The sequence below is a fragment of the Zingiber officinale genome, chromosome 8B (assembly GCF_018446385.1).
Source record: "Zingiber officinale cultivar Zhangliang chromosome 8B, Zo_v1.1, whole genome shotgun sequence".
In the NCBI taxonomy this organism is placed as follows: domain Eukaryota; kingdom Viridiplantae; phylum Streptophyta; class Magnoliopsida; order Zingiberales; family Zingiberaceae; genus Zingiber; species Zingiber officinale.
The window spans coordinates 50,128,537-50,140,482 of record NC_056001.1 but is presented as its reverse complement, the minus strand read 5'-3'; the positions used below and the strand labels follow the sequence as shown (position 1 = coordinate 50,140,482).

The window sequence follows — 11,946 nt, the reverse complement described above, 5'->3', positions numbered from 1 at the left end:
TAATTTGTAAATTAATTTTATTTTTAAGATTTTATCTTTGGGTTCAGACTTTTTAATTAGATTATAGTATTTAGTAAAAAGAAAAATTAAAAATAAAATAAATTTAAGTATTTATGGAGTATTATAATATGTTTAAGGGATATATTGGATTTATTAAGGAAATATTAATTTTTTTAAATTCAAAATCGAAAAAACAATAATAAAAAGAAATTCTGATATGTTTTACCGCACGCCGCGTTCCCTTCCTAAACCCTAAAATTCATCTTGGCGTCTCAGCTCTTCTGCTCTAGTCGAAGTCAATTTGCGAATCCAATTAGCCTCCCGCCGCCGCCGCCCCCCTCGAATCCCTGCTCTCGAATTCGCTGTATCCCGTCTCAGTTTCCGATTTCGATTTCTAAATGGCGTCCGCCTGGTTACCAAGAGCCTTGAGGAAGCGGCCCATACTCTTGGCATCGAGACAGGTACGCTCCGTCTTTCGTTATTGGCGACGATAGCATGCGCTAGCGCTAACACGACTTCCACAAAGCAGTTTCTCCTCATTCTTTGCTCTTTACAAAGTTGATGACAGGGTTCATTTATTTTTCTAAGTCATGAATTTGAATGTTCTATCTTGGTTAGGCATGGAATATTCATTTTCAAGTGATTAAGCCAAGGCACTCAAATTATCGGCAGTTTGGTGTATTCAATGAGTTCTCCAAGCAGTTGAAAGGGGAAGCTAAAGGGTAACATGATTTTTTTTTGCCTCTTTTGATTTGCTATTGTTCAACTTATGGTACTGGCCTCACATGGTGCGACTACTGAGTCCCTTGCAGAAAAAATGGTACTTGATTTTAACCAATGGAGAAAATTGTATATAATTTAGCTGTGTTGGACTATTGCTGATTTAGCATAAATCTTTGTGATTTCAATAGTTAGTCTTGAAGGAGAATTTTCTTTTAAAACAATATGTCAATGCCAACTATGTTTTTTTTTAAAAAAAAAATCAACATGATACAGACGTTTTATCATATTAATTGATTGCTATACTCATTCCAATTTCTATTTGTGAATGTTCCTTTTCTCGTAACCTGTAACCAAAATATCAAATACTAGCTTTTTTGTAAGGAATGTTTATTAGGTTAGCAATTAGAGAGTAGCAATGGCAGTAAATGGCAAGGAGGTGTCTGATTTAAGTGAAATATAATCTTTTGTAAAAGAAATGTTGTGCAAGTTTTGGTTGAAAAATGGGAAGAAGAAATCATTAAATATTAGAGCAAGAATAAGTAGTGGGTTGCTCATACAACCAAAAGTTTTCTTGGAGAAATGGCAACAAGGAAAACCTATTACAATTGAACTCTCAAATCTCAAAGCCACATTTACTTACACTGCGGAAGGTGTTCTGTTTCTTTGGATTTGCTTCTTTTACTAATGTGTTAGTATTTCAGTTTTAACCTTTATCTTTTTCCGTTTCCTCTTAGAGTATTGTTTTTGCAGGTTTCTTCTGCTCTTCAATGGTAGAATAAATATGAGGAATCTTCATGCATTTTTCTGTTGAAATATAGATGATAACCCACTTATATCTTTTGATGCTAAAGCTTGCTAGATAAAAGCTATAACACCTACTATGTGCTGTATTTTGAATTGTATATTCTTTTTATTGAAGACAGTAATACGGAATTTCAACAATCTATGAGCGAATTAAGTGAGAAAATTGGGGTGATGAAGGAAGATCTCAAAGCAAGGTAGTCTTTCAGCAAAAGATCTTTAATGCTTTTTTTGTTAATTTGCTTACTGTGGTCATGGACTACTTGGTTAAGGCATTCCTTTTACCAGAAAACAGTTTGGCTGTTTATATGGATCTGACTAGACTATTGAATGCAGAACACAGAAATCCACAGAAAAATTATATAGGAAAGTCGATGATATCTGGGAAGAAGCAGAAACAGTATCCAAGAAGGTTGGTTCCATGGTTCCAGTTCTTATTCCTCAACTATAGATGATGACTGTTATCTTATTGCCACTTCATTTTTGCATATTCATATACAAATTTTGGTTAGTTTTGGTAGTTGAAATTTTTCCCATCATTATGAAGGAAATGACTTCCTACTTGTACACATATATTGTGCAACGTTCATATGAATGGTTCATTCCCATTACTTTAGCAAAATTATGTAAATGATCCATCCTCATAACTTTGACAAACCATTTGTGCAATCCATGAAGTTAAAGTATCTCTTGTAGAATAATGGTGGATTCTAGCCCTCATAAATCATAATTTGTAATGTGACATGTCTTTCCTTGTCCATCTTGAAAGATCATTAACCACTGTTTTTGGAGAATCTATCCTGAGATTTTAGATGTTAATTTTTGTGATGGTTCATTGATCATCTTATTTGCATTGTTACACTAATGTTTTAGTATATTTCTATGTATTCTAAATTATAATCCAAGCTTCTAGTAACACAATTTAATTGCCCTCCTTATCTTCTCTCATCATGATTTTTATTAAGTAATATAGCCTTGCATCAGGTTTGATAGAGAAATAAGATCCATGCAACTAATCCCAAATAGTGAGGAAAACATGGATTGTTGTTGTGTTGGTTATGATTTTGATTAGGATCCACATATATTTCTCATTTCTCATGGGGTTGTTCCCACAAGTTCAATGATTAGGCATATCTTCTGTTCTTGGTTATTGTTTTCTAAGTATGTTATTGTTTGTCATTCCTTTCTGCATTCATTTGCTTATCAGGTTTCTGAAAATGTGAAAGAGCAGCTATCTTCTGCTAAAGAAGAGGTAATCAAAAACTGTTTATCTTTATGTTGCTAGTTATTCTAACATTAGAAACAGAAGAGATCTGTACTTTGTAGTGCAAAAGAAACTACATTCAGACTTAAATATGAGTCATCATGGTTTGATGAAGTTACAAACACGGTAATTGTAAATATCTGTTCTAATAGGAAGAAAATGTGACAACATAATAATTTGGATCTTCCAAATCAGTAGAATGTTACCCAGTAAATAACAGCTCTTCAAAACCTTTCAAAAAGAGAAGAACAGTTATATAATATTGTAAAAGTAACACATTAAATCTTCTTATACAATATTCAGTTTTCTTCTATTTTTTTTTTACTTGTCCAAGCGTATCCTGTTCAGGTTGAAGAAACCTTTGGGCTTAATAAGGAAGAACCTTCTAAATCTTCTTCCAGTTCAACAAGCACTTCCAGATTGAATGGTGAAAATAAAACAGAGACAGAAGCAGAAAACTCTGAAGGTAAAGACAAAGAAAACAAAGAATCTATGGGGCAAACAGAGTCACTCTTTGGGAAATTCAAGGACAGAGTTTCTTCAGCTTCTCCTAAAGTCTCTCAAGCTTTTCAGAAAATAAAGGAAACAAAGATCTCCAACTTAGCTATGAGAGGATACAATTTGGTGAAAGATGAGCTTACGGCTAATCCAAACAGCAGAAAACGCATGCAGTATGCATCTGCATCTGTTTCATCGGAACCAAGAAGTATGAGAACGGACATTACTGTTCTTCCTTCCAAGAAATCTATATTAGGTGAGAAATGGGAAGCATTCAAGAAGAAGGTAAAAAGAGAACATTCTTGTGATGCTTTTCATTTGACAGAATCATCTGTTTCTAAGAAGCCCTAATCTTTTGCATTCTGTTTTTAAGAGTCACTTGTTCTTTTCAGATGCATAGTCATCCTATCTTTAAGCGATTAAGTGGCTATAGCCAACCAGTTGTAACAAAGGGACAAGAGGTAAACCTTTCTGAATATCTATTACTATTATTAGTGAACTGTGGTTCGTAAGTAAAAGCTAAGACTGTTATAGTATTCATAAGGATTATTTTATGCTGGCAGTTAGCAGAGGACATGAGGGAGCGGTGGGAGACAAGTGACAATCCTGTCGTTCACAAGATTCAAGAGTACTTTATCCGTTTGCCTTTCAAAATTTTATATTGTTTTTTTGGTGGAATCTAGTAACTCCCACTTTTTAATTTTATTTTTTATTAATTTTTTTCTTATCACAATCCAAGGTGGGATTGACCACTGAATGTTTTACACCATAACTATGTTTAAACAAAGGTTTAAAAACTTGAGCCCAACTAAGGTTTTGGTCCCTAGCTAGCTCGAGATTTACTGCTTGTGCCGAGTGTTGGTACCAAATCTGTGTCAAACACTAGAAGAGAAGGGGGAAAGAGAGGAGGAATGGGAACTGTTGAGGAAACATCAAAATGATGAGGAGAAGCAAGAATTCGTGGATCAAACTTTGAAGGAAGTTGCATGTAGTCGGGTGTACCTTGCATCGATTATGGAAAATAAAGCGGGGCCTTCATTGCCTTGCGTCAACCTTGCAGGTCTAGGGGAAGAGAAGGAAGACTTGAAGTGAACATAGTGTCACCGGTGCAAGCATTATACAAAGTTTACAGACCTCGTGGATCCCACACGTCAATTCTGCGGTCTTAGAGAGCAGAGAGAAGCATCTAATGTACCTAGTGATGCTGGCACAAACGTCGCACCTTTCTAGACCCGAAGAGTCCTCACTCTAACCTTGCAGATCTTGGGGTGGAAATATAAGCCTTGGACACTTCATTTTAGTCATCACAGAAGGCATCAAAGGTGTCGTTTAATCAATTTCGGTCCTCATGAAAGATTCTTTCCTTGTTTGCTCACCTATTCAAGATTTTGAGGCTTCTCGCATATCGATGGTTGGGGAAACAAAAACTTTGTATTGTGCCAACTGACTCAAAATGAGGTTATAAACCATGCTCTGAACCATAGTTTTAAATATTGTTCCATGTTGATTGACATGAGCACAGAATCTCATTGTGCTCATGAATAGCTTCTGATACCCGTTGTGATCCTTTTGTTTTTGTCTCAAGCCTTTCCCCTTTATCGCGAGCTTCACCAGAGCTTCCTCCATCACAAGCTCCGTTGGGTGTTTTTTTTGCCTTCGTTGCAAGATATAGTGAGCTGTGAGCTTTTTCTATGACTCTCCACCCGAGCCCAAGCATCAAAGGACTTGCTTCCGAGCTGCGAGCTTGCAGTGATTTACTTCCAATGACTAAAACCTTGAAGAAGTCCCTCTTCTTCTTCCTCCTTCCTCTTCTTCATTCCCCTCATCATTGGAGTTACTAACACCTAAACAAAATAGAATGGTACAATACTGAAACCATATTGTTTTGGTTTTTGTCAGAAACTTTTGAATGTGTTGATATTTGAAACGTGGTTTGAACTTCAATGTACATTGTGTTGATGCTGACTTTTTTGATAGTTTGTTTGACTTGCGTATGTGCTTTTGGTCTAACTAGCTTTAGGTGATTATTCTCTTGTTCATCTGTAATTTGTATGCAAATTGAATGGAAATCCAGTTGTTTGAGCATTGTTACAATCAGTGATTCTTTTGAACTAATATATCTGACTTTTCATTTGCTTGATATCCATTTGTTTTCAAATTATAACTAGTTAAATATTCCTTCTTTTAAGCTTTTAACATGAGTGATTGCGCCCTGGACATCATTACATTTCTTTTTTTCCCCATTCTTTTTTCTATTCATATAGTTGTATATGGTACTTCTTGAAATCCATGTATTCTTTTTCTCATTTGTTTCAATTGGTGCTGTGGGACATACAATTGTTGAAGTTATGCTTCTTTGGAGGATGACATTATTTAGGACTATAGAACTATATTGAAATTTGTTCAACTGTTGAAAATTTTGCACTTTTGAATTGCTGGATTAAGTTTTTTTTTAGTCTTCTATTTCAATTTGGAGCACTCTATTTTAAAATGGATATTGTTCTTTATCACCGTCAGCATGTCCATTAATCCTAAGTATATATTATAAGTGCAGCTTCATTGATGCATTATTGGCCTAGGTTTTGGAAATGGATGGAACAATTGAAACATTTTTTATTCTGAATGAAAATCTGCATCCAATAAACTAATGAATATAGGTTCCTAGGGGTAGATTTGTTGATTCAGATTGTTAAGTAGCTTACCAAGGTCAATTGACAATCATTGGCAGGATTTTCAATATGTTACCAAAGTTCGTTTGCATTCATTGGCAGGATCTCTAAAATTATATGCACGAAATCTTTCTTTTAATTCTAGCTGTCTCTCCCTTATTTTATTTTATTTTCTAATTCTAGTTGTTCTCTCCTTTTTTTTTTTATTTCATATTTGGCTTGATGGTGTAATTATCTACTTCAGTTTAAATGAAACTGTCTTTGGAGAAACTGCAACTGCTTTGTCTTTCAAGGAAATTAGACGGCGAGACCCGTAAGCCACAACTTTCATAGTTTTAGAGCATCTTTTTGTTTGACTAATCGCCTAAGTTCTTTATGGAATTTGTGTGGGCAAGGTCTTTTTCTCTGCCAGATTTTGTGGCTGAAGTTCAGGAGATGGTCAGGCCTGTTCTAACTGCTTACTTCAAAGTAATTTCTTTATCTTCTTGATAAATGTGATTTGCTTTTTTGGAAAATAGAAAATATCTTTAATTTCTTTCTTGGCTTTAGTTTTTTGTGGGACCTGAAACATTTTTTTCATGTATAATTGTTTTTTCATCAATCACAATCATGTGGATAATGTGCTGTGACATACAGGCTGATCTAGAAACATTGAAGAAGTATTGTACTCCTGAAGTCATTGAGCGATGTAAAGGAGAACGAAATGCATATGAAAGTCAAGGCATGTTTTTTGATAACAAGGTATGGAAGTGGCGTAAATTTATTTTGCATCTGTGCTCTGAAGGCCTGACTCCATGCTGCATCTATTATTTCAGGCTCTGGCTGCATGTTAGTATTGTATAATTACTATACCAGTTAGGCGTGTCATCCTCATGTCTTGCTCATTTTGCAGCTCCATTACCTTTTTAAACACAAAATCATCTTGGTCATCCTAGCATCCATGATTTAAAACAAATGGTTCCCTTTCCATCTAGTCTTTCCTCTCTTGAATGTCAAGCATCTCAATTAGGAAAACATACTATCAATGATCTTTGTAATAATAATTCTAAAGTGTTTTCACATTTCTCTTTCCATAGAATGTTCTATATTCTTTTCCTCAAGTGAGCATTCAGTTTTATTTGCCATTTGATCCTCTTAGATGAGATAAGTTTTTCCCATTGGCCATCAAGTTTGTATTTCTTGCCTTTTCATCTCAAGATAGGCTAGCATTGCTTCTCTAAAATCAGTGTGTCTATCTCTACTGATGCAACTTTTTTGTTTCTTTGACTTGACTTAATTATTCAACTTTTCATTGTCTGTATTTGAGTTAGTGTAGGTGGTGCTTCATATTCCTACCTTGTTACTTCTAACGCCTTTTGCTACCACGATCTTTGTTCTTGATAAAATTGTCATTGCAAAACACTAAACCTAAGCGTCAGTATACTCTAGTAGTTCTAGAGACTTTGACCCTCAAGTTGCCAATTATCGTTCTAGATTCTATCTTTAATATGGATCCACCATTGCCTATTGCAAATGTACTAGAAACAGTTCTGTTTCACACTCATTTCCTCGCTATTTACACATAATTTAGTATCACCTAAATGCTTTGCTTTCGTCCTTTTTAACTTAACGTCCAATTCCTCAAAATATCTTAGAGGCTCTATTGGATCTCAATTAGCTGCAACCAATGGTTATGATTGATAAGATAGATCATCTCCACTCTAATAGTATTTTGGAGATGGTTTCTCTCTTTGTAGGGAAGCTTACAGTGGATTGCAATTGTTAAATGCTATCCTAATGGTATTGTAGAGCAGTTGAAAACTCACTTATTAGCTACGCTATATACTCAGATTTATAGTGTAGCTATCTTGATACATTTTATTTGGTACTTAAGATTACTTCAATTCACCTACCTTGGCCTTTCGCTAACCCCTTCATTATTTCCACATCAAATTTGTCGCAATCTTATTTTATGTGAAGCAACCTCTAAGGTTAATTGTGTAGGAGGGATTGAGCTTGTGTAAGTTGAATAAATCACTGAATCAGCTGTGGTTTGGAAATTTTATTTCTAGTCTTTTTCAGTAGGACTTTTTTCAGTATTCCATGACCATGATGCATATTTTAAATTATTTATTGATAAATTATATTTTTTTTATTGCTTGTGTGGATGTCATCATCATCACGAATGAGGATTCCATCCTTCGATAGAAGTATGCACTTGATACGCTTGAAGTAGTCAAGTAGGGATGTTAGAGACCAAACACAATGACACTCTCATGAATCTTAATGTTAGATTCATATTTAGATAGCGGAGTCATTAACTGATCTCAAAGAAAGTATAAAAGATTGGCATGGAAATTAAATTACCTTGTAGTTATGAGACAGCACATCATTTGCAGTTAATGTGATTGTTAGTTTCTAGAAGTTTGATGTATGAGGAGCAACTATAAGAATTTTGTGTTACCTGAAGAATTCCTTAGTAAAAGCCCTCTTATTCTAAGATCTAGGACATCTTCAAGTTGTGGATATATATTGATGCAAATAGGCAGATTCTCCTACAGACGACATACTATTATATCCTTGTAGGAAGTAATCTAATTTTATGGAGAAGCAAGAAGCAGCTTGTTGTGGTGAGAAGTAGACTATCGCAGCTAGGTCTATTCCAAAGGTTAGTATAGAATATGATATTAGCAGTATGTGAATTATCTTGGACATGCTTTCATAGAGCCAATGAAGCTCAATTGTGACTATTAAAACATCACGCACATAGTCTCTAATCTAATATTTCATGAGAGAAGAAAGTACATAAATATCGAGGCCGCTCCATCAAAGCGTAGTCAGTTGAACACCTCATTTGTCAACTCCAATTATTAGCAAGTCAATTTACTTATCAAATCCTTGAAGGGCCTAGAATTATGTCTTCCTACAACAAATTGAGTTTCTACGGTATATATTTGAAGCAGCTTGTGTTACAGGCCTAGGATCCTAAATCTAAATACTAAAGACATAGTTAATTTGGTTTCCCCTGTAGTTACGTGTAATGAAGCATGCTTTGCAATTTCCCTTTACGACATCCTGCATACACTTTCAACAAGTTTTCCAAACTTTTTGTCTTATCATCAATTAGCATATCGTTTGGTGATCTCATGGCTCCTAATGCATTCAAGTCTGCCTAATTCATTTATTATATTGATGTATTCAGCAACACATTGGTTTAATTTCTTTTTTCCTTTTCTCTATCGTTGCAGATTCTCCATATCTCTGAAGTTGACGTCCGGGAAACTAAAATGATGGGTTCTTCCCCGCTAATAATAGTAGCTGTGAGAACTTCGACTGAACATTCAATATTACTTTGTTGAAACATTGTTCGAATAGGTTAATAGCCATACAGAATGGTTTTACATACCTAATTGACATTTCTGTTTGAAATTTTTGTAGTTTCAAACCCAACAGATCTACTGTGTGCGTGATAGAGAGGGCTCGATAACAGCCGGAGGGAAGGTAATTTTCTCGTTCCAATTGTAATTAATTGTAAAATTGTATTGTGTTTAATGTTTTTTTTTTCAATACAAATTGGATTATTTTTCTTAATTTGTATCGGAAGGGCAATCCTTCCGTTCATCTGTTGATAAATTTCTCAAAAGTTTATTAAGCCAAAATTCTTATCAGAATAATTCTAAATAGTTCGACTAGAAAGGCCAAAGTCCCAAGTATTTCGGTTCGGCTGTAGAAAAATTTGTTATTTAAGATAATTCTGATTTTCAGGATTCAATTCAGACCGTACTGTACGCATGGGCTATGCAGCTGATCGATATCGAGGAGCTAGGTGAAGGAGCATATTTCCCACAGTGGAAGCTCCGAGAAATGCAACAACTGGGCTTTCAGGCACTTATCTAGAATTCACCGTTATACTGGTTTTGTTGGAACCAAAGATGATTTAGAAGATGCTGCTTTATCGCGCATAGGCAGTGCATGAGCAAGTGAAGATGTGATCGTTTTGTAGCGGATGATCATGTGGTTTCTCATTCTAATATTCACAATCGAGGCCAACCTCTGATGAAACCCAGCGAGGAAAGGCTATTCTATTCTTTTTATAATGTATACCTCAAATAATTTGATCATCAATGCGTTTGAGGCGATGTATAATGTTGGTGGAACGCGGAAACTCATGCACGTTGAACAGCTCATTCAGAACATTATGATGGATAAGGATAAATTTTGAACGAACGTTTTTTGTTAAAATGTCAAAGACTCTTTGACATACTGTTACGATGCATATTTGACATACTCATCAAACATTCACATTTTAGCATCTATCGAATAAAGGGCGCTATTTAGAAAAAACATGTTTTTTGTTTTTTACCTAAATTTTATTATAAATTTTAATACCTTTTCTGTAACCCTCTTATATAAATCGTGAACCTCTGTAAGAAGTTTGTCCACCCCTCAAATGTATAGAAGTAGAAGATCCTAAGAACAATCTACGGGTACACAAAAGGTTCTCGGTAATCCAAGTTTGACCCAATTTGTATTGAGTTCCCAAAGATAGATAACTCAATCCCATCTTGTTGACATAATTAGATGAGAGTTGTAAAGAAAGTCATTATTGGTGGATGGGTTGATTTCCTATTTTTGTTAGTTCTTTTGTCTCACTACTATGATTCATCTTTTAGGGCACCTATAATTAATATATAAAACATAAAAAAATGATGTTTTATGGGGAAAACTTATGTACAATTTATGTATATTAAATTCACATTATCATGATTGAAAGTTCTTTCTTAAATTTGTTTTTTAAATAATTTTGAAATAACATATATTTGATCTTCGAAAAACATTGTAATACTTGCATTTGAAAAAAAGATAAGTTTTTAGTACCCTTTTATTCTTGTATCAATTTCTATTTACCTTCTCCGTGTTGGTCTTGTGACGGGTTGACGGGGGTACTAGGGGCGAGTGTATTCACCTTTTACCACAATTGTATCAATTTCTATAAGTATTAAGATTTTTTTAAAAAAAATAATATGTTTTTCAAAGTAATACTATTTTTTTCCCTTTGTATATTTTATCATATTTCTAAAGATTGTCACAGCTAATTTCTAAAATCCAACTATAACTTTAAGAATTCAATTGAAATAGAAATACAATTAATTGATATCGTTGATAGTTGACTACTTCATTAAAACAATTAACTATGGTAAATAGTTGCTACTTAGTTAACAAAAGGTCAACTATCTAAGAAAAACAGTAAGATTATCACTTCTTTGATATAAATTCATAAATTTCTAGTTAGTGGAGTAGTAGCTCTTGATAATTTTAATTATTTGTTTAATGAAGTTATAGATCAAAAGTTAATCTTAAGGGAGAGTAGGACGCTACAATTTGAATGACATTTCTATGATCTTAGGGAGGTTCTATATTTTTACGCGAGATGATCTTTCACTTCTATTATTTTTTTAGGGAGGTATTTAATTTTTTGAATTGATTAATTTTTAGAATGATTGACTCAGTTTTATAGTTTTATGACAATTTATTATCAAACATCAAAATAGATCATGAAAAATTTAGGAAGACACATTCAAACGGCAGATAAAATATTATAACAGGTATTTGTATCTTTGAAAAGGAGTTGGAAAAAAAAACATAAAGAGACTACGGATAATCATAGGATATAATATAAAATAAAATATTCCTAATCATATAAAATAAAAATATGAAGTGTATCTATTTTATATTGATGTATATGCATGCTGCATAATTAATAAGGAGGCCATGTCTATCCTCTAATTGGATCTAACAAACTTAATTAAACTAAAATTTTATAATTACATATAGGGATGATAATAAATTAGGTTCAGGTCAGATTTTATATCTTCTATCTTTATATCCATCGAATATGTATATATATCTAATCCATATCTATTAAATACCTATTAAATAATCGAATATTTTCTATAGTTATAATTTTCTTGATATATATATAATTAAAAAAATAAGTTAAACCTCTATATA

At 33.7% G+C, this 11,946-nt stretch overlaps 1 protein-coding gene across 2 annotated transcripts; it reads left to right on the top strand.

The window, feature by feature from the left end:
• Window positions 1-233: 233 nt before the first annotated feature.
• LOC122014862 (mitochondrial import inner membrane translocase subunit TIM44-2-like) lies at window positions 234-10,161 on the top strand. Of its 2 annotated transcripts, none has more exons than XM_042571349.1 (14): window positions 234-461; window positions 619-722; window positions 1,647-1,721; window positions 1,861-1,936; window positions 2,732-2,776; window positions 3,137-3,571; window positions 3,679-3,747; window positions 3,850-3,914; window positions 6,200-6,268; window positions 6,351-6,423; window positions 6,592-6,696; window positions 9,183-9,254; window positions 9,373-9,435; window positions 9,700-10,161. In XM_042571349.1, the coding sequence occupies exons 1-14, from the start codon at window positions 399-401 to the stop codon at window positions 9,829-9,831; spliced, it is 1,446 nt and encodes a 481-aa protein (XP_042427283.1). In that variant the 5' UTR covers window positions 234-398; the 3' UTR covers window positions 9,832-10,161. The 2 variants fall into 2 exon arrangements, with proteins under 2 accessions (XP_042427283.1, XP_042427284.1); XM_042571350.1 differs by having other exon boundaries at window positions 445-461; window positions 1,643-1,721.
• Window positions 10,162-11,946: the final 1,785 nt, after the last annotated feature.